General features: G+C 39.7%; 2 protein-coding genes across 6 annotated transcripts; one reads left to right on the forward strand and one right to left on the reverse strand.

Annotated features, from left to right (window-relative positions):
• Nucleotides 1-84: 84 nt before the first annotated feature.
• znf384b (zinc finger protein 384 b) lies at nucleotides 85-12,492 on the reverse strand. Of its 4 annotated transcripts, none has more exons than XM_043261512.1 (11): nucleotides 11,798-12,487; nucleotides 10,833-10,838; nucleotides 8,233-8,464; nucleotides 8,026-8,115; nucleotides 7,347-7,486; nucleotides 6,708-6,781; nucleotides 5,855-6,079; nucleotides 2,703-2,870; nucleotides 2,498-2,576; nucleotides 1,256-1,414; nucleotides 85-1,168 (listed from the first exon to the last, which is right to left on the reverse strand). In XM_043261512.1, the coding sequence occupies exons 3-11, from the start codon at nucleotides 8,339-8,341 to the stop codon at nucleotides 848-850; spliced, it is 1,365 nt and encodes a 454-aa protein (XP_043117447.1). In that variant the 5' UTR covers nucleotides 8,342-8,464; nucleotides 10,833-10,838; nucleotides 11,798-12,487; the 3' UTR covers nucleotides 85-847. The 4 variants fall into 4 exon arrangements, with proteins under 4 accessions (XP_043117447.1, XP_043117446.1, XP_043117445.1 ...); XM_043261511.1 differs by having other exon boundaries at nucleotides 10,833-10,891; nucleotides 11,798-12,486; XM_043261510.1 differs by having other exon boundaries at nucleotides 85-1,414; nucleotides 10,833-10,891; nucleotides 11,798-12,492.
• A 550-nt stretch (nucleotides 12,493-13,042) lies between these two features.
• On the forward strand, nucleotides 13,043-21,872 carry si:ch211-154o6.3 (uncharacterized protein LOC563854 homolog). 2 transcript variants are annotated; one of them, XM_043262049.1, is made up of 13 exons: nucleotides 13,043-13,382; nucleotides 13,581-13,696; nucleotides 13,994-14,148; nucleotides 14,356-14,479; nucleotides 14,591-14,712; nucleotides 15,053-15,139; nucleotides 16,366-16,455; nucleotides 16,560-16,648; nucleotides 17,133-17,361; nucleotides 18,661-18,783; nucleotides 18,881-19,046; nucleotides 21,255-21,340; nucleotides 21,558-21,872. In XM_043262049.1, exons 1-13 carry the CDS (start codon nucleotides 13,293-13,295, stop codon nucleotides 21,644-21,646), a joined length of 1,566 nt encoding a protein of 521 aa, XP_043117984.1. In that variant the 5' UTR covers nucleotides 13,043-13,292; the 3' UTR covers nucleotides 21,647-21,872. The 2 variants fall into 2 exon arrangements, with proteins under 2 accessions (XP_043117984.1, XP_043117985.1); XM_043262050.1 differs by lacking the exons at nucleotides 13,043-13,382; nucleotides 13,581-13,696 and having other exon boundaries at nucleotides 14,012-14,272.
• The last annotated feature ends 10 nt before the right edge of the window (nucleotides 21,873-21,882 follow it).

Genomic DNA, 21,882 nt, shown 5'->3' on the forward strand with positions numbered 1-21,882 from the left:
GGCGAGTAAACTATACAAAGCAATACTACTTGTAAATAAAAACCCAGGTTGACAACAAACAACAGATTATCACAAGGAGTCACATTAGAAGCAATAATTAGATTTTTAATATCTTGTTTTAAAGGGTAATGCACACTAATCCGATTTTGTTAATGCCTAGAGGTTGTTGCATGTTAACAGTTATTTTGATAACAGTAGTTACAATAGAATATTATATATTCTATTAAATGTAATAATGGAATATTACATATCACCAGCAAATGGAAATACTAAACAGGATCATTTTCAATAAAAACACCATCTCATTAGATATTTGCCATCGACATTAGTTGACACACACATCTTTTACTGTTGTCCTTTTCTCATTCAGACAATACATCTTTTAACCATATATACGTGCTATTTTTTTTTTACGTATGTGATTGCAAACAAATTTCCCTTTAAAAAAAAAAACAAAAAACAGACCAACAATTCCCATACATACTGTGCAAGACACAATATTTCCGTCCTCATCGACAGTAACAATATTAATGTTGACAGTGCAGCGATCGTACCAGCAACTACAGACGCAGATAAATCACACAAACAAGATAAACCGGAAATTTCAGCAAAAGACTTGAGATATGAGCTGCTGGGTAACCACTGGAACAGCAACAGTCTGCAAGGAAGCTTTTGGGAGGAAGATCGGGATTACAAAAAAAAAAAACCCAAAGTCTGTTTCTTCAGCTGTGTCCATTTAAATCCACTTGCTCCTTCATACAAATAAAAAGGTATCGAGTAAGAAAAGTCCTCCTGTGTCCGCAGCTCTGTGTGGACCTCGTCAATTACAAAAGTTTGGTGGGATTCCTTATGAGTTTAGGTGCTCCACCTGTATGGCAGAAGCCTCCACGGTGATGCAGAGGTCTTTGTGAGGGGAGATGTCAGACACACTGACAGTTTTATACTGCACGTCTGCAGAAGGTACTGGCTTGTACTGGTTCAGGTCGAATATGCACGGCACACCGACCGGCTGGATGAAGGCATTGTTCCTCTCGGCTTGGCTCTGCCCGTCTCCATCCGAGCTACTTCCTCCTGCGCGGCCGGGGCTGTGATTCTGATGGTTGGATCCGGGTGGAGACGGAAGCATATCTGGGGCGTGTTTTCGCATGTGCTTCATCAGATACGTTTCCTGCAGACAGAGAAAGCGATGCATTAGGATCATTTTGAAAAGCAATGGGGAACGCCGCTCACTTGCGACGAGAGAAGATGCGCGTACCGAGGTATATGTGCGGTTGCATAAACCACAGGAGTAGAGTTTATCGTGCTTGACCGTGTGCGTGGACAGATGAACCTCCAGGCTGGCGGCGTCTACATAACCACGGTTACAGTGGTGACACTTATACGGCTTGTCCTTGTTGTGCTGACGCCGATGAGACTGTAAAAGATTGAGAAAAATGTTAAAGTGACAATTCAACATTTAGTCAGGCCATGTTTCTCCAAACCAAACATCATAAAACAACCCATTAGGAGTTTGAAGTGTTTTGAGGGTGTACAATATTTTAGCGTGAGACAAAAGCCAAAAATGTTACTGAATGAATTAGAGAATCATTGACAACTGGTTCCCTTTCAGTTCAGGAGTAAATATAAATCCTGCAGAAAGTTAAACTGGAATCTGAATCGAAACGATGGAAAGATCTATTCATCTCTATATTCTACCGTTTATATATTATACTGTTAAATATTACTGCTATTAAAAATGTATGTTTTCTAATGAACTTTATTTTCTAATATAATTTAATCCTGTGATGGCAAAGCTGTATTTTCAGCAGATATTATTCCATTCATCAGAGACACGTGATCACTTTGGTGCTCCAGAACATTTTCATTTATTATTAAAAACAGTGGTTTTTTGAAGAAACCTTTTTTCAGGATTCTTTGATTAATAGAAAGTTCAAAAGCATATGGGTGGTTGCTGTATCAATGTTTAATGTTGTGACATAAAAAAAACTCTCTAATATTTAAGATAAACCCCTTTCACACTATTTGTAACTTAACACATCCAGATACATTTTGCTGTCACACCTTTAGATTAAATTAATTGTGCTTTTGCTCAATATAAGTATAATTTATAAAAAAAAATCTATCCATCTATCTGTAAGGCCAATCGATTTTTTTTACTCTGTCAAAAATGTTCAAACAAGGCTTTGTCAAAACCAACATTCAAAGGTTTAAAAATGGTCTAAAAGTTTCTTGCTTAGAAACTTAAATTGCAGTTCTGCGCCCTGAAGTTAAAACTGATTTCTACTTCAAGACCTGAACTGGAATATAAAAGCCATTCTAAAATCAACTCTAAAGCGCGCACAACCTTTACTCAGTCACCATTTACGTTCACTTCATGGAAAAGAGCAAGCAGGTTTTCAAAAGACATTATTGCTTAAAAAAAAAGTTTTAAATAAATGTTTAAAAAAGGCACGCTTTTGAAACTGACTTCTGTATATTTAAATAAAGAACGCGTCACCTGCAGGTTAGAAAGCTGAGTGAAAGACTTCTCACAACCAGGATGTGAACATTTGTACGGCCTGTCTCCCGTGTGGATCCTGAACGGACACAAAATATCGAAAGGTAACTCGACTGAATAATAAAACAGGTGCAAACACAAATAATAGAAAAAGAACAAAAAAAAAGATAAATGATAAAACAAGAAAAGGCATCCTGTGCGGTACCTGTGGTGTTGCTGTAAGTGACTGAGCTGTCTGAAGGTCTTCTGGCAGTAGCTGCAGGTGTAAGGTTTGACTCCTGTGTGTATTCGTACATGCTGAGCAAGGTAGCTTGTGTTGGCAAAAGATTTCGTGCAGTGAGGACACTTGTGAGGTTTGGATTCTGTGTGGTTTCTGTAAAGAAGGAAAGACCGACACGCTTACCCAAGGGCTCATTCAATAATTTACACACGCTACACAAATGTTTGACACGACAATATCCTTCATTTCTACGCTCACTCTGCTGACCTTTCTCAGGTGGTCCCTATCAGTACCGCCAACAATTGTCATCAGTCTGCAGTGTATTTCAAAGACATTTGGAAGTGGTCTGGTAGGTGCTTGAATGAGGTCAGCGAAAGGGGCAGATCCATTTCTCAAAAAAACATTTGCACTAAATCCTCACAGGAACCCCGTGAGCAGCAGAGCCCAATCCCAAGTCCAAGCGTGATCGGGAGTGGACCAAACCTTTACGTGACCTCTATTTCAGAGCGGGGCAGAACCTCATAAAACTTCTACACAGTTATGGGACGATAATGTAGAGTCAAAGAGAACTGGGCTTTCACTGACAGCTGCAATTTCAGTTCAATCCGTCAGTCGGGTGTGTGTGTGTGTGTGTGTGTGTGTGTGTGTGTGTAAAGCTCCACAGTGGGGTGTAAAAGTTTAAGTAGTGTGCAGTAATAAAAAGTGTGCCAGAGGAGAAATAAATTAAACAAATAGAGAAAGAAATGAAAGGGAAATACAGAAAAAAAACCATAACATGATATTTCTTTCATTCTTTGAAACCTGAAAACTTTTCTTGACAAGTTTCAGTTTCTTCTAAAAAAAATTTTCCCATCCATCTGTGAGACATATTTAATGTGTTACCTGCCCACTGCACAGAGTAACATCAGCTGCACCATTATAAAGACTGTGGTATATAATTACACAGTCCATTACACATAAACTTACATATAAGCAAACTATCATCAGAGTTTGTTGTCATAGCAACAAGCAAGAGAGGATGAGGCCCCGTTTGTCACCCTTTCCAGCGTGACCACAGAATGTCTCGGAGGGCGGACACCCAGAACACGTGTTAGCGTTCAAAAACTGCTAGATGGAGCACAGCGCAAAGCAAAACGCAGAGGTCAGAAGAAGCACTTTAACCACGCAGGCTTTTTGTCGGTTATTCATAAAATAAGTGGGCTGAAAACGCTGTCAGCTACCGCTTTGGAAATGGAGGGAAAACAACACAATCATTAGGCCTTTTGCTGCAGAAAAACGTTTCCAAGTTAGATTTGTCAAGCACTTTTTTACATTACATATTCTAAATCAATGTGTGATTGACATTTTTAAGATTATTAATGTGTTAAACACATGTAGTAAATACTTTAAGTTAACATGTTTACTTTGACAGCTCTAAAATACATCGTATCTTTTCTCTCCACTTCTTTTGCACACTCACTTGCGGCCCACAATACTGCAATACTGGTCCCGGTACCAAGAATTTTAATGTTTATTCATATCATTTTGTAAAGTCCAGGATACAATAACCTCCAGGTGTCCGCAAATAAGTGTGTAAAAATAATTGTATATAATAATTAACATAACAGTGTGACATATTGCTTTGTAATTATATGCGTTGTAAAACCTGCTTTAAAAATATCTGAATTTCTCTTAAATGGTGTCTTTAGTCAGTCCAGATAGACACACAGTTCCTCTGAGTTATGGGCATCCCGAGCACGAATCCTGACTCGAACACCTTTCCCCTTATCTCACTTTCTTTTCTGTCAGTTCTGATCTGTCCTGTGCAAATGGCAAAGATAAATCTTTAAAATGGTTTCTCTTTATGATTAGTTTTTTTTTACAGCCACCCCAGTCACGAATGCAGCTTCTGATTCTTTTTTTTTTCTAGACAAGAACTGCATTTGTTTAGCCGCAGAATGTCTTTACGAGCACATCAAATCAGTAACCTTTCAGACGCACAGACGGGAGCCAAACAAGCGCAGAAAAGGCACTGGTGACAATGAGTTTCAGTAGAACTGAACTACTGTCAGAATGTTTTCAGCATGCGTGCCACGTTCAGCAGCAGCAGCTCTTAAAAGTAATAGCAGCCAAACACCTAATAACCTAGCTGTTGTAGTATCTGCTAAAAGAACAGAAAAAAGGAAATCATTTTTGTACCTCTAAGGATTTATCAATATTTAGAATTCAGCGTTTGATAACCGTTTATCTAGAACTATTCAAAAACGCTATATTTCCCACTTGCTGAAGGGCACAGTAAATATGACATTATATCAGGTTTATGTAAAGATTATGTAAAGTCTAATAAAGGTTAAGATTGATAGTTCTTAAGATTTATACTGTAAATGTTTAATGGCTATAGTCAATCTTTAAATATTAGGGGGAAAAAAAATATTTCATAAAGACATCAGTACCATTGGTATCAGTGATACTCGCCTTAAGTCATAAAATATTCCATTAAACAAATAAAGAATATACTGTTTTTATGTTATTTCTACATTAATCAGAATGTGAAATTATATACAATATAAAAGTATATTTAAAAATGTAGGTGTTTGGTGGGATTAAACAATTAATGATTTTTCTTTAATCAATTGTCCTAGACTAATTCATAATTATTGATTTAAATTAGTTTGTTTGGTATCGAACTCTAATGTTAGCTACTTAATGTCTTTTTCATATATGAAAATAAATATTATCCTATCAGGATCTGACAGAATTTTAATAATGCATCCATACACTGCACCATACTGGGCAAAGGTTTAGCAAATCTCAAAAATAAATATCCATTATTTATATTATACGTTATAATAGGCTAGAGCTGTAATATCAGCCATATATATTCATATATCATCATTATTATATATGACAATTAATATCTTATCAAAATCGGCCAGAATTGTAATGCTGCTGCATCAATATGCTACACAATACTAAAAGTAAAGAGAAGCGCCTGAAGCTCGTTTTAACGTGTTTTTGATGCAGTAAGATATCACTGTGTACCGTGACACGAGAAAGTTTGAACAAAGGTCCAACACACACACTCTCCATCACCCGCCTGCTTTGCCACAGACACCCACACACAAACACACACACTCTTGAGGTGCGGTGCTGAGTACCGTGTGTGCTGCTGTAAGTGACTGAGCTGTCTGAAAGCCTTCTGGCAGTAGGAGCAGGTGTAGGGCTTGGCACCGCTGTGGATGCGGATGTGCTGGGCCAGGTAGCTGGTGTTAGCGAAGGATTTGGAGCAGTGCGGACACTGGTGAGCTTTCACCTCCGTGTGCGACTTGGAGTGCAGCTGCATGTCTGATTTATTGCAGAACGTCATACCACACATCCGGCACCTACAGAAAGAAAAACACACACACACACACACCAAGGGGAGGACCGAGGGATGAGAGAAAAGGAAAACATGGGAGAAGATAAAAGTACAAATGGAAACGGGACAAAGAGAAAAGGAAAGTTACAAGTCTGGTCCATCAATAGTGAAAGGAGAAACATGAGACGTGACAAACAGGCGAGAAAGAGACAACACAAGCAGGAGGGTGAGAGACGAAGAGGTCAACAGAGAACGATCCAGAAGGAAATTGTAGACTCTAGGCTCCAGAAAAGAAAAACGAGAGGGGAGAAGCCAGAAACGCAAGTGCAGATGGGCAATGAGCAACAAAGACGGTGACAGGAATGTGTGTGTGTGTGTGTGGGGGGCTGAGGCTGCACATGCTGCTGAAAAAGATAACACACTTTCTACTGAAGCACAGCAGACAAACACGCAGATATGCTCATCGCAAAGCTTTGAAGCCATGAGTGTGTGTGTGTGCGTGCGTGTGTGTGTCGGCCGGTGGGGCCATGCATTGCTGCAGTATGAAAATGAAGTGGCTTAGGAATCCCTGCCTCTTTCTTCACCTCTTCTAACAGATCGTAAGAACACACACTGAGTGCATGCTGAGCCAGTGTCTTTATGGAAAACCCTACCTGTATGTTTTTCCACCCTCTTTCCCAGCATGCCCTTCTTCTGGAGACAGACTGTAAGGGTTGGCAGAATGATGCTGCAGAGAAAAGGAAAATCGGTCAAACAATTGTTACTTATATCTTAAAACTACACTGCATATACATCACCGTTCAAAAGTTTGTTAATCAGAAAGCGTGACAGAAATACATTAATAAATGTTACATTTCAAAATATGTTAAACATTACTAACCAATGAGGACAATAGAAACTCACAAAAGAGCACTAATATGTAAGTGCTATGACAAGTTTTTAATAATAAAAAGAAAACGAGTAGATGGAATAGAAGAATACAGAACACTAGTGATAGACGGTACATTTTTGTTAAAAAACAAACAATTCAAAAAAATAGATGAAGAATAGAGACAGCTAGTGTTTTAGTGAGGTAAAGATGTAAAAAGAAAACAAGTAGATGAAATAGAAATAAAATAGAGAAGAAATGTGTCGGAGAAATGTTAGATCAACTAAATGCAGCCATGGGAAGTATAAAAGGCTTAGATTAAAACAATATTCTTATCCCAAACCTTTGAACAGTTGTGTATCAGGGATAATCACTTATTCAGACAATGTCAGTAGGGTTTCATCTATATGCATGGCTGCCATACCTGTCCTGAAAGACCCAAAATCAAGTGATCTGTCCCAGTAGGTGAGCCAACCAACGGGAGGGATTCTTTCTTCTTTCTGCCTCGTTTCGACGGTAATGGGATGATAACGGGTGAGCAGGGCACGGAGTCATTTTTCTTGTCTGTTGGAGACATGCAAGAGTAAAATGCTTTAATTGCATGAACCAAGACTGATGAGACAATACAGTGCATCTGTTCTGGTCTCAGGAATATTGCACAAAGACAATTGGAGGGCAATAATGCCAAGCAACACAGAGATATTTGTGATCTCAGTCTAAAGGGGGACCCATGAAGGTCACTTGAAAAGCCAAGTACAAGTTGTACTTGTACAATATAATAACGCTGATAACAACAAACTTATCAAGCACCTTTCCTACAAATCAAGATCACAGACATGGACAAGCACAAAATATAAAACATAATTACTGTAAATATCAGGGCACTATACTGCGAGAGAAAAAAAAAAGTCAAAAGCAGCGGGTATCGCCTGGGCAAAAGATGAAAATCATAGCTGCTCCTTCTTTTGAACCCATCTGGCATAATTTTGATTGTACAATCAAAATGAAAAGAAGGAAATGCTAAACCGCATTTAAATAAGCAACATTGTGGTAAAAATCATATAGCGTTTATGTCAATGTTTATGTGAAATAAGGTGCATTACCAGTCTGGACTGTTATCATGGTGGTGGATGGATGTCCAGGAATAAGGGATTGAGCAGATGACACTGGAGACACCAGAGTGACCAAACCCGCTAGAAAGAGTGAGGCAGTGATGGAAGATTTATGAAAGTGAAAGAAAGTGCAAATAAACCAACCAGACAAACCCCTGTTAAAGAATTAGTGATTAATAACAATCACACGCATGGTACCTGCCGTCATGATGCTGGTAGGCGGGACCGGCAACACTGTGATACTGTGCGAGGACTGAGACGGATGTGCATGCTCCTGTTTTAGTGTCCTTGCTGTTGTTGTATCCATGGCACCCCCAGCAACCGCCACCACTGCTGTGGTGGGATAGTGGGCGGGGCCATGCGAGTAGGTGTGCCCTTTGTCCTGACCAAGCTGCTCTTTTACCTTATTGAGAAATACAGCATTCTCAATCTAAAAGACAAAAACGTTTGGTAATTGGTTAAAAAACTGAAAGGAAAAAAGTTTGTGTTTGATAAGATTTGTTTATAAAGGGGTTACGAACTAAGAAACCAAAATTCCCTCTTCCATATGTGCTTCTGGTTTGACATACACTATATTGCCAAAAGTATTCGCTCACCTGCCTTGACTCGTATATGAATTTAAGTGACCCATTCCTCATCCTAATCCATAGGGTTCAATATGACGTCGGCCCACCCTTTACAGCTATAACAGCTTCAACTATTCTGGGAAGGCTGTCTACAAGGTTTAGGAGTGTGTTTATGGGAATTTTTGACCATTCTTCCAGAAGCGCATTTGTGAGGTCACACACTGAGTCTCTGCTCTAATTTATCCGAAAGGTTTTGTCGGATTGAGGCAGGCCAGTCAAGTTCATCCACACCAGACTCGGTCATCCATGTCTTTATGGACCCTGCTTTGCGCACTGGTGCACAGTCATGTTGGAAGAGGAAGGGGCCAGCTCCAAACTATTCCCACAAAGTTGGGAGCATGGAATTGTCCTAAATGTCTTGGTATGCTGAAGCATTCAGAGTTTCTTTCACTGGAGCTAAGCGGCCAAGCCCAGCTCCTGAAAAACAACCCCACACCATAATCCCCCTTTCGCCAAACTTTACACAATGCAGTCAGACAAGTACCATCCTTCTGGCAACCGCAAAACCCAGACTCTTCCATCAGATTGAATTTGTCTCCACTCCATCCTTCATCTCCACTGCTCTAGAGTCCAGTGACGGCGTGGTTTACACCATTTCATCCCATGCTTTGCATTGCACTTGGTAATGTATGGCTTGGATGCAGCTGCTCGGCCATGGAAACCCATTCCATGAAGCTCTCTGCGCACTGTTCTTGAGATAATCTGAAGGCCAAATAAGGTTTGGAGGTTTGTAGCGGTTGACTCTGCAGAAAGCTGGCGACCAGACCCAGCTCTGTCAGTTTACGTGACCTATCACTTTGTGACTGAGTTGCTGTAATTCCCAAACTTCCACATTCTTATAATACAGCTGACAGCTGACTGTGGAATACTTAGGTGCAAGGAAATTTCACGACTGGATTTGTTGCACAGGTGGCGTTCTATCACAGTTCTATGCTGGAATTCACTGAGCTCCTGAGAGCAACCCATTCTTTCACAAATGTTGGTAAAAAACAGTCTGTATGCCTAGGTGCTTGATTTTATACACCTGTGGCCGTCGAAGTGATTGGAACACCTGATTCCGATTATTTGGATGGGTGAACATCCTGCAAGTTTCAGAACTCAAAACTTCGTTGATAGGCAAAACATGGCTTCTGGGATGTTATACTCTATGATGTAAAAAAGTGTAGATAAGCACCGCCTTCACAGAAGACGATCAACACCTGCCTCTATATCATGTTTACCACCGACTCATGTGTTAACAGGAGACACAAATACGCAAATCTTAGCAGATCCAAACAATAAAGATGCTCTGAAGACAAGATGCTGTGCAGTGCCAAGCTGTGGAAAACTGTGTTTGAGCTGCCTTCTGATCCCAACATTTGGAAAGATATTTAAGTAAATATATATATTTAAGAAAGTCTTGCTATAGTTTTGAAAGGGTAGTCTATGTAAAATACCATAAACAAAGGAACACTCCGTTTTTTTTGGCTCATTCTCCAACTCCCCCAGAGGCATTAAGTTGTTTTTTACCGTTTTGGAATCTACTCAGCTGATCTCCAGGTTTGGCGATGGCACTTTTAGCATAGCTTAGCATAGGTCATTGAATCCATTTAGACCAGTCTAAAAGTTAAATCTTAAATCTAAAAGTTTCAATATTCTTCCTATTTGAAACTTGACTCTTCTGTATATATTGTGTACAAGGAAGTTAACTGCTGTCCCATGAGCACAGCAGGTGCAGTAATGTCACACAGCCCCTGAAAACAGACAGACCTTCTTGCTAGCTGGGGACTATTTTCCACAGGCGGTCATGGTAAGGCAGCAATGTTCTTTGATTATTATGCCGGAATGGGAGTGTAGTTCCTAATAGTTCCTGCCGGTCTCAGTACACAATTTAATTACAGAAAATATAGACACTCTTTGGTGATTTTTGACTGCAATGCTCTTGGTCTAATTGGATTCAATGATATATGCTAAGCTATGCTAAACGTGCTATCACCAGACCTGGAGATCGCCTGAATACATTCCAAAACGGCGAAACTCAATTAACTCTGGGGGAGCTGGAAAATGAGCCTATTTCTAAAAAAAAAGAGTTCCTTTGAGCATGATAATACACTACGTTTGTAATATATCACTGCCATCATTATTATATATAATCAATGTAAGATGCGGTTAAATACATTTAAAATGTCTTACCTGTCCCTGTACAGGGGACCAGAAATAGGAAGAATTAAAATGGGAATCCTCCATCACCCCTGACACAAGAAAGAAAACATTTTGATAAACAAAAATGGTGCACACTCTGCAGGCCTAACCTAAAATGCGAGGTTAGGGATATGGAAAGAGTAATATACTGTACATTTAAAATTAAAAAGAAAAAAAGAGTAAAGTTTATATCCCAGACATAAGATATATAAAGAAAATAGTAATAGTAAATGCTTATTTTACTAATAAACATTTCCAATCAATAAACACTTTTTTTCAGCAACACATTTATATGAAATTGGACGATATGTTTTTTTTTTATCCAGGAAGAGCTGATGCCCATCATGTTTATAAATGGTCAACACCGCAATAAGTCATCCATTTCGCCTTAGCTAGTTGCTGTAAACCCCTCATACGGATGACTTTATATGAAAGAATCACAATCTCTCGTGAGTGCATGTTTTCAGGTTACGTTGTTACAGATGGGGGGTTCATAATAGCTCTTGCGTTTTTCTGGGTGCAATTTATCATTTTGTTGCAGAAAAGAGGATGTGCTTTGCTTTATCGTTTATTTAAAACGGCACAATGCAAAAACGTGTTTTCCGATTACATTAAAAGTATTCAAATATTTATTTACAAATAACCCATCCCATCTAAATATCTGAATATTATTGACAGGCTGCGGCGAATCATCTGAACGATAACGAAGGCGGACCCGCAGCCCACAGCATGACGTGACCCGCGCGTTCGCACTACTGCCTGCTAAAATAAAAAAGGAAAGGCGAAAAACGATAGAAAAAACAGAACAAGTGGGGAAAAAAACGTCGACGCTGGGACCGAGGCGGTTTTACGCAGACTTCCGGCACATGAGTGTCGGCGATCGAGCGACAGCAGCGCCAGCGGCTCACATCAACAGCCAAAAACAAGCTTCAAAGTGGGAAATAAAGACCGATTACCAGCTCTTAAGACTTTTATTTCGCCCGCCGGGGATTTCCTCCGATCGGGGTAGTTTGCGAAGTCCTTCCGAGCGCACCCGATTGAAGAATTTCTATTTTTTTTTTTCCTCCCTTGAGTTTTTTTTCTATTTTTTTCTTTTCTTACGGAGTTAGCCGAACTGTCTACACAGCACTTCCTCCCGAGCGGCGCGAATGCTGCCCGTGCGCCCTGACGTCATTTCCGTCCAGTAAGGTCAAACATGTCCGGGAAAATTGTTTTAGGGTGTAAATTATGCTCTTTAACTGAAATACACTATATCATCATAAGAAAACGTTTAATATTTAGATTTTTTGTGTTAGCGAATTTTCATATTGTACATAAAAACCTTGCGCACATGCCCAAGTCCCAGATTTGTTTTATTATTCCAGTCCTTTAGATGTAATTAATTTGTTTTTCAAATTGAATGGTGGAAATGCTCATGTCTATGTCACACAACAATGCATGTCCAACCAAAAACAACAGCTGTGTTGTTACACATTTAAACACACAGGGAACCCGAAATATACAGCGTTTCAATTGGCTTTTGAGATCTCAGGACATTTCAAATTTGTATGAAAATTGTAATGCAAGTGTCGAAATGGAATTTATAAAATGGAATTCTTAGTTAAGTGACAGTACTACGGACGTATGCAGTGTTTTGTTTATTTTTTTTATTATTATTTGAATGTATACTTGCATTAAACATAAATTTTACTTCATTTGCGCTTTGTGCTTATTGTGGCTGATGTTTTATTCATTATATATGCTATGTGACACTTTCGTTACAGTTGTATTTATATTATAGAAGCACTATCTGAACCCTTTTCAATATATATGTGTGTGTGTATATATATATATATATATATATATATATATATATATATATATATATATATATATATATACTAATAATAAAGAAAATACATTCTTCACGTCGTTTTAGAGGTGTTTTCTATACAACAACAATCATACTTGTTTAAATATATTAATTGCACGTGTTGCTGAAGCATGCAAATAATGTAAATTGATAATAGTTGAAAAATTGTGTTCCTCTATTATTGTGTGTTGTTTTACTGTTCTTGTTGCGCAGTTAATAATAATAATAATAATAAGAAGAAGAAGAAGAAGAAGAAGAAGCATGCAAATAGAAGTTCAAACGAAAAGGTTCTCCTAATCCGCGCGATGTCGCCAGAGAGATTCACAGACAAGTTTCCTTCAGATGAGGTCACTTTTTCGGCCGTTGATTTCCGGCTGATGGGGTTCGAGTACACGTCTACTTACAGTATCCGTGTGTGTAGTCTGGAGTCGAGCAACAACAAATCCGTCAACCCCTGTCTACAGTGTAAACCGTGGACGCGTTTTATATCAAAACATTAATGAAAGCACGCACGTTTAACAAAGCGCTCAGAGACTAGACGAAGAATCCTTGCAGTCTGAATCCGACCGGCACTGAGTTTGTGTTTACACTCAAGTCAGATGGGGGAGGTGAGGAAACTCCAAAAGAAGTTAAGGCAAATAGAAAACTTGGAGATCAAAATTTCCCTCACTCCCGAGGAAAAAGTAAAGGTACAGAATTGCAATGCTCTTATTCACTCGATTGCATTTTGTGTTACTTGTGCACGCGTTCAGTTCAGATCATACAAAAAAAAGTCACCCAGGGATGATTCACTGCATAGAAACACAATTTTAAGGATAACTGATGCATTCAGTTAAACCATCGTTTAAATGTTGTCCTTTATGATTATCTCACATCATTTTTTGTAGGTCTCAAAGAAGGCGGAGCTTCGCTCCAGATTGGCTGAGCTTCTGCTGCAGCATTCTGGCCCCCAGCAAACTCAAGGGATTGTGGGAAAGGAGGAGGATAACATGAAAAGACAAGTGTAAGAATGAGCGACTAGGTAGGGAAGGAGAGAGAGCGAGGCGGCCGGGGCCCGTAAGATTAAACTCTGGACCTCTGCTCATGGCTAGTCTTCCGCTCTCTGGCGTCTAGGCAGTATCGATTCATCATATTTCTTTAAAAACTCCCACACCCGGGCTTTCTGTCTCGCACGTTGTTATTTATTAACACACTTGTTACAACAAAGGCATAACAAGACAAGCAGAGTTTGTTTAACGCGTATGGACAGGCGTGGGAATAATTCACAGTGATACTCTCTGATGATTCTTTTTCATGAAAGCGAGGAGGTCACAGAGCAACCTGTTGTTTCTTGTCGCCCCGCGCTGAAGATTGCGCGAGAGGAGAGAGGGGAGAAGGAGAGAAGCGATGGAAGCCAGACAGATGGCAGAGGAGAAGCGCATCTCCCCGTCAGCCCCAGCGCAGAAGAACAGGAAGGTCAAATTAGTGCACTAATCACACACACAATTACAGTTACCCGCACAGATGTTGATTACAAGCTTGCTTGTCTTTCACAGGAAGTTCTGCCTTATGGCCGTCTCATGCGATGATATAACAGATGGTTAGTTTATCAGCGTTCACGGGAGAGGAAAAAACGCGACCTCGGTTTATATGAGACTGTTTGCTTTTCTTTATACGTCGTAGATGCCGAGTTCAGATCTCGCAGGCAAACTTGGGAGAAGGCCAAGTTTCGTCTCAGAACTCTGGAGGGTCACGGCGACATCGTCACCTGCGCGGTCGCCGTCGACAATCTCGTGATTTCTGGCAGGTACCGCAGAAAAGTAAACAGTTTATGACTCTAACCGACTGTGAAATTGCTGACGCGTCCGTTAACGCCTCTCTCTCTGTCTCTTCGCCCTACTGTTTCTTCCAATTTAAGTCGAGATACAACAGTTAAAGTGTGGCACGTTCCCACGGCAACGGAGCAGCGCAATTTGGGAGGTCACAGCGGTGGAGTCACCTGTCTCAGTGCACCACCTCCGGAGTACTGCAGGAGATTGGGTACACACACACAGACTCACACTCTCTCGAGCCCGGGGAAAATAAAGAATAATTGATCCTGTTGACGGGGCCAGCCGGCTGATACAGATGTACCCGCGATTGTTCACTCGTCCTTTATACCGTCTCTCTTTTCTCTCACCTCTTTTGTTCCGGCTACTTATGCCCTCCTTCCCATCTGTCCCTTTTGCTCTCCATCACTCCTTGTCTTGCTGTTTTGACAGCGCATTTGTTCTTCACATCCTTTGTCCTTCGTTCTCAATTTTCTTGTGTCCTGCAGTCACACTTTTTCTTCTAGTTCTCTTGTCTCTAACTATTACTCTCTTGATCTGTTTATCCTCAGCACGTGTATTCGACTTGGCTGACAAGGAAAGATTTGTTCTAAGTGGTTCCACAGATTGTTGTGTGAGAATTTGGGCTTTGAGCTCGGGTGAGTTTTTTTCTTTCACACACACACACACACACACACACACACACACACACACACACACACATTGGTATTTGTTGTTTATGAGGACTCTCTCTATAAGCGTAATGGTTTTTATACTGTGCCCTACGCCTAAACCTACTCCTTACAGGAAACTTTGTGCATTTTTAGATGTAAAAAATACCATTAAATATGTTTTTTAAGCCTTTTGAATTACGGGGACAATGTCCTCATAAACCACTTTCCATTTGTAATACCTCTGTCATAGCCATGTCATCAAATAAATTTGTGTCCCCATAAACCAAAAATGCCAACACACACACACACACACAAATGTGTGGCGTCAGCAGTCATTTTCAAATGAAGGCTGTGCAGCTTAAGAATTATGAATTAATGTACTGTATGAATTATTACTGTAGATTATATATATTTTTGATAAAATAAAGTGTTGGTGAGCAAAAACATTATTTCAAAAACATATAAAAAAGTGACCTATCTCATACTTTTGTATGTTAGGTTATTAAAAAGACATGCTTATTTTTATGATCTAAAACTGCCCTTTCAGTAGTGCTGACAAAAACATCATAAGACAGTGAAATTGTAATATAATCATATTTGTTATTACAGTCATTACTATGTGGTAATATTGTATTACATATTTGTTATATACAAATTTTTTGTAGAATATTTTGTTTTCTTAAAACTATTTCATGTGGTGCTCTCATATAGAATGTATGTTCAGAATGTATAAAAATGAATGATGTAATCATACATCTTTTGCTGCTAAATGAATTAAGCTAATGAAATCTGTCCTAAATACCCTTACGTGGCAGTTCATTAAATTTCACATTTTTTTATTTTAAATTAAATTGCAATTCAACATCCTGTGCTGCTTGAGAAATTCACACCCAATAATCGAAAGGATGGCAATTTTCAAAACTCAGAATTTTGCTTAAAATGTATAGTAGGATTTTAAAGGTGCCATCAAATTAAAAGGTATCCATTTTAAGCTATTTTTAAAATCGAAAAGCTAGAGGATAGAAAGTGTACAGTAAATGTGCTGTTGTTCTGAGCGCCCATTTTCTGAATCTCAGTCATTATGTAACTGGTGGAGAGGGTACTACTCAGTCTTTTTTTGGACACCGCAGCTTTTTCCGTCCCCTGCCAATGAGGGTGAATTAAACTCAAGTGCGTTTGGGGGTTTGCATCGCATGTTGTTATTCCTGCAGGTCAGTGCATCAAATCCATCTACACGTTCAATGCGGTCTCGAGTCTGTGCTTCCTTCCTGAAGGAGAGGGCTTCATTGTTACGGGTTCAGGTAGGCATCGGTGTGCATGAGAGTGAGGTTGAGTTGACCGTGCCTTGCATCAGTCTCCACATTTCAGCTGTGTCTGAGGCTCGGTGTTATTGATCCTACACTAGACGCTGGGAAGCTGCAGGTGTGGAGCTGGAGCTCGCTGGAGAACTGTCAGTCAGAAAACGCACACCTGGACGCAGTCACTACACTACAGGTGGGCGAGTGCCATGGCAACAGAACTGTGCTGGCATCTAGAACTTTCCGAGTCTGCCCTTTAGAGCTGCACATGTTTCAGAAAAAAAAACAAAAAAACATTGTGCCTCCGCTCAAAGCTGAAGTGTTGCCTGTAGAGGAATCCCTTGAGAGCAGTTTTCACCTCGCGATCTTTAAACACGGTCTAAAGTTCACCGAAATGTCCAAACTATTAAATGCCAGATTTTAAACATTTTAAACATTATGCGATCTCTGTCTCTTTTTAGTTAGTGATTAATGAATTGCATGAAATGAAACTGGGCAGGGCAATGTAATATGAAGAAATCAATAGATACAGAATAGAAGTAAATAAATCATGTAGCAGTTGAGATAAAAAAGCGGAGTGCTGTAGCATCAAACAGCGGTGACTCTCCATATTTAATGCTGTTAGTTGGCATGAGTTGCCATGGAAACACAGTGGCATTTACCCTTCGTTCTGTTCACAGTCCCAGGGTCCTCTGGTGTTCAGCGGCTCCGTGGAGGGGAGTGTGTGTGTGTGGGAGGTGTCCGGTCAGCGGACGGAGCCCCTCCGCAGGTTGCACGTCTGGGGGCCAGAAGTCACAGGGTGTGGTGGGGATGACGGGGTGAACGGGAGGCTGATTCTGAGCCCCCGCGGTGACCGTGTGTTCCTCACGTGTGGAAAGGCCAGCATACGAATCCTAAATTGGAGAACAGGTAATATATTGCATCTCATTTAATCTACGCTTAATATTTATATGAATATGAATTAGGATTAGATATAGATTTATTCATTAGATTTATTCACCACATGCATGTGTATATCGTATAGAAAACTATATATATTAAATACATTTACTGTCAATATAAGTATATAGACATGCAACTACATGTAAATATTTTCTAAATATATAGTGTTTGTGTATGTGTAGTTATTTGTATTTCCTAGTTATATTTAACACAATCAAAATAAACCAACTGCAGTTTGATTGGGATTAATTAGACTGCGCAAAGAAAAGAAATTGGAGTTAAAAATAGTTTTTTGAGACTGGAGTTTTTTGGATTCAAAATTAAATAGAAACACTAATAACTAAACTGTGAATAATACGTATAATAAGTAACTGTGGAGAAATCGGCAGAGCTTAATCTTAATCATATATCAAATATTTCATAAAAGCAGCCCTCAAATTAGAAGAGCTAGAAAAAGATATTTCAAAGGCATTACATAAAAGTGTGCAGATGAATAGGCCCACATGTTTTATAAGCTTATTCACACCAAATAAACATGATAAATCAACATAATCCTATGATCTGCCATCAACACCAATATTTAGTCAACATCTTATTTTATAAAGCGCCTCTCATAGATATGCAGGATTCTGTCGCAATAAATATTTTACAACCCCCATTGGACCTTCATTTGTTCTTTGACTCAGGGCTATTTAACAGATTTATTAATGGAATACATCTTGACTGAGTCTGCTCGCTCAGAGCTGCTAATATAATCTGTGTTAAAATCCCAGTGGCTCAGAGAACACAGACAGGAGAGGGGGCTGTTTGCCCCAGGGCAGAGGAAAATGTAAAAAAAAACATCCGCCGCTTTCTCATTTTAATCCCGTTTTCTCACAGGATATTTGTGATAAAGGCCATTATCTCAAAAGAAAAAAACCCTGTAAACAATTACATCAGATAAATCAGAGTTACTGGTAGGAGCACACCATGATGTGACGCTCTAATCGAGAGCGCTGAGATTCATAATGACCCCAGTTCATCAAACAACTCGTAGCTGGAGCTCTCAAAGAATTAATGAGCTTCTTACGGACAAAAAACATTGGTATTAACGGCATAAAACACGCAGCGAAGGCGGCAGCTATTGACAGAGTAGGAACGGAGTCTATAAATAGACAGATTACGTGAGTTTAATTACTTTTTGTTTATGGTTTATTTGCGTTTCAGTGGATGAATGTTAGAAAGGACTCCTGATGATGCGTGTTTGCTCTCTCCAATCGTGTACAGGCATGATGACCAGACTTACCAATCACAGCAGCACTGCTGGTGTCACAGATTGCGTCAATCAAATTCCCGGCCTTTTGGTTGGCTCTTGTTTTGACATCACTAACGGAGAAAGCACGATTAACTGTGAGTGAATTTAACACCAATTTTATTTCTCGACACCTTTGAAAACTGAGTCGTGTAATCACCTCCTCCTTATTTTCTTTCTGTCACACTCTTTCAGTGTTTTCACTTCCCCAGTGCAAATACCTGGTTACCCTCACCTCTTCCGATCTTCCCAGGATTCTTTGTTTTGCTGCTTGGCTAACAGCAAGTGGAGACCATCGTTGGGTCACAGGGGGGCGTAACCTCACTGTTTGGGAGCAGCTTCCTGGAAGTTTTAAAAAGAGGTGCGTTTTCTCCCAGATATAGAGGGCTCTTTCTCTCTATCTCAAATTCATTTTCTCTAAGAGATATACTTTACAACCCCTTCTGCCCATTACTTATCCCTTCACAACCTACTTTATGTAATGTATTACTATATGTATCAATTCGTAGACGTTCGCTGACACATAGTTACTAATATAAGACACTCTGCTCAATGTTTCATTTAGTCGGTATATCAATATGTACATCAGTAATGAGATACTGGCTGGAATATAGTATCTTTGGGATGCGTATTAATGAGAAGTCTGCAGGAATGCTCCGGGCACAGTTTAATTGACAATGAGATCCGTAGCTCACATGGAGTGCTGTATGCCAAGGCGATGATCACTTTGTGGAAAAAATATTGATTTCTTTGTAACTACAATTCTGTCTAGAGATTCAGGTCTCAGCTGGTGGGTTACAGGAAAAACAATGCTGAATGCAAATCATAAAATGCAACTAGCCATTTAATTCTGCGTATTTAGATTTGTGAAAAAGATTCAAGTTTTTTAAGGGGAGGGAGAATGCTTTCCATTTCATTTGTTGTTGATGTCAAAGACTCTGCATCCTGTATTTTGGAGCTTAAGCTGTCACTTGGAAGCTATCCAAGCTAGGCAGATGCCAACATTTCATGGCGATATTAATATCAATGTTTAATTTCAAGGACATTTTTTGCTCTTATTGCTGTTGGTTTCTGGACTTAACTGGTTTCCCAGCCTTGTCGGGCTGGTCTGTTCACTGGATCTACAGTAGTTTTTGGCAAGAAGACTAGATTAAATAATCCAAAACCAGTTTAGACTGGTTAAATTTGGTATTTTAGCAGAGCAATAAAGTTTCGGTACTGTGTTTGGTCACCAGCCAATGTCCAGTGTAAAATCAAAACTAAAGGGTTTGACATCTCCAAATTAGGCAGAGGCCTAATTTTATGTCAGTATTAACAATAGTGTTTTTACACACTACTGGAAAATCTTAAAGTGCCTTAAAGGCTAAAGTGGCTTCCCGGTCTTAGCTGGTCTCCCAGCTTTGTCAGGCTTGACTGATCAGGCAGGCTTTTGGATTAGTTTTAACCACTTTTAAGATGGCTGCCCTATAAAACCTTGGAGAGGATAAGATGTAAATTTAACCTACCCCTACAACCAGATTATTCTGGTTTAAGCAGTTTAATTGAGCAGAACATTTAAACAATTTTGTTCCTTTGTTGCTATGCTGGGTAACCAGGAATAACTGCCGAGCAACTAAAGGTGCAGTCAGGGTTATCTTTATGGTAGTGAAACTGTTGTGGCTGCACTGAACCTTGTGGCGAATGTACGTAGGGGCACACAATCGCAAACAGACTGATGAGGACCTGGAACGTGATTGCAAATGAACCAAACAAAACCTGAAATGCAATTACAAACAAACTGATGGGGGCAAATGCTAATGCAAATGAACCGAGTGGAACCTAAAACCTGATCTGGAATCAAATGATTCACCCAGGAAACTGAACGTGTTATTGTGTAATTTGTCAGTGATCTACGGCTCTGCGTATTAACTGGCGCTTCATTTGAAAACAGCTGATGGAGATTTACCCCTAATCAAAGATGCAGCTTTACTGACGAGATAAATATATAAATATAGTAATACATAAAAATATTGCCTAGCCTTACCTAGAACATGATAACAAGAATGGGACAAATGTGATCGCTAATGAACCCGAGGTGTACCTGGAATGGGACAGCCAAGTGGGACAAATGCAATCGTGAACAGACTGAGGAGAAACCCAACTGCCCAACCCTCAACTAGAATTGAACCTTGAAAGGACTAATAGGGGCCCTGCTTCCTCTATCACACTGGGTCCCTGGGTGCAGTCACGCTTAACATTCATACAGTATAACCAGTCATATATTTGTGTTTTGCTACACACTTGAAAATAGACAGTAGACCATTTCATTGAAATGCTGCTAATGTAACACCTTAAGCCAGATATGAAGAAGATTTTTAAGTTTATATGCCTCTGCCGAACTCTTAATGATATACTTGCTACTTCAAAAGCAGTTTGTATAATGAAGTCATTTCAATCCCATTGACAGCGAGCTGTTGTCAGCAGAGCAGCTTTGCTTTTTGCTTCAGGCTGAGTTAAACATCCTTCTGTCCTTGTAAACAGTGTGACCCAAGTGGCCTGCACTGACGGTCTTCTGTTGTTTTTCCTCTAGAGGCGATGTCACAGTGAGACGAGACAGTCGATTGGTAGATTGTCTTCTGGAATCTGACAGAGACTCGGAAGATGAACAAAACGAGGGTAAGAGAGAGAGAGCCAAAGATGGATGTTTTAACCCATGCTGAAAAATTGCAGTCCGAAGAAAATCTGCAGTAATTTAATAATGAAAGCAACTTTTCTCGCACTTTATGGATTTTTTTTTCAGTGTTTGTGAATAAATTAGCCAACAACATGATGCTATAAAACATTTTAATCACTTTACGAAGCGTTTACGAAAATGTAATTGTTTTTCCTCCAGTGGACGATGATGAAGACTCCATACCCCAGGATACATCTGAAACGGAGGAACCCGCAAGTTCTTCATGGCTGCGTTGTGTTCTTCAGTGAGCGAGAGGAGGGGTGAATGAAAAAAAGAGAGCGAGGGGACGGAGATTGGAACAAACAGGAAAGGAAGAGAAAGCAAAGGCAAGGTCAAGGGGCTACGATGGAGTGCAAGAAATCACGCGAAGGGACTGAATTGGAACGGATTTACTGACTAGTAGAAACAGAAGGAGGAGAGAAACAACAGACTGTTTTCTATGTAAACGTTGATCCAATAAAACCTACCATGTTATGTCTGTGTA

The sequence above is a fragment of the Puntigrus tetrazona genome, chromosome 16, assembly GCF_018831695.1.
Source record: "Puntigrus tetrazona isolate hp1 chromosome 16, ASM1883169v1, whole genome shotgun sequence".
Classification (NCBI taxonomy): Eukaryota; Metazoa; Chordata; class Actinopteri; order Cypriniformes; family Cyprinidae; genus Puntigrus; species Puntigrus tetrazona.

What these genes read in the sequence shown, in the direction of transcription:
- znf384b (XM_043261510.1), bottom strand. Translation starts at nt 10,886, where the DNA reads ATGGAGGATTCCCATTTTAATTCTTCCTATTTCTGGTCCCCTGTACAG. An exon ending in CATGATAACAGTCCAGACTG is followed by an intron (nt 7,487 to 8,025) that starts GTAATGCACCTT and finishes TGTCTCCAACAG; the next exon opens with ACAAGAAAAATGACTCCGTG. An exon ending in CACTTACAGCAGCACACACG is followed by an intron (nt 2,871 to 5,854) that starts GTACTCAGCACC and finishes CCTTCTTTACAG; the next exon opens with AAACCACACAGAATCCAAAC.
- si:ch211-154o6.3 (XM_043262049.1), top strand. Translation starts at nt 13,293, where the DNA reads ATGGGGGAGGTGAGGAAACTCCAAAAGAAGTTAAGGCAAATAGAAAAC. An exon ending in AATCTCGTGATTTCTGGCAG is followed by an intron (nt 14,480 to 14,590) that starts GTACCGCAGAAA and finishes TTCCAATTTAAG; the next exon opens with TCGAGATACAACAGTTAAAG. An exon ending in CTTCATTGTTACGGGTTCAG is followed by an intron (nt 16,456 to 16,559) that starts GTAGGCATCGGT and finishes ATCCTACACTAG; the next exon opens with ACGCTGGGAAGCTGCAGGTG.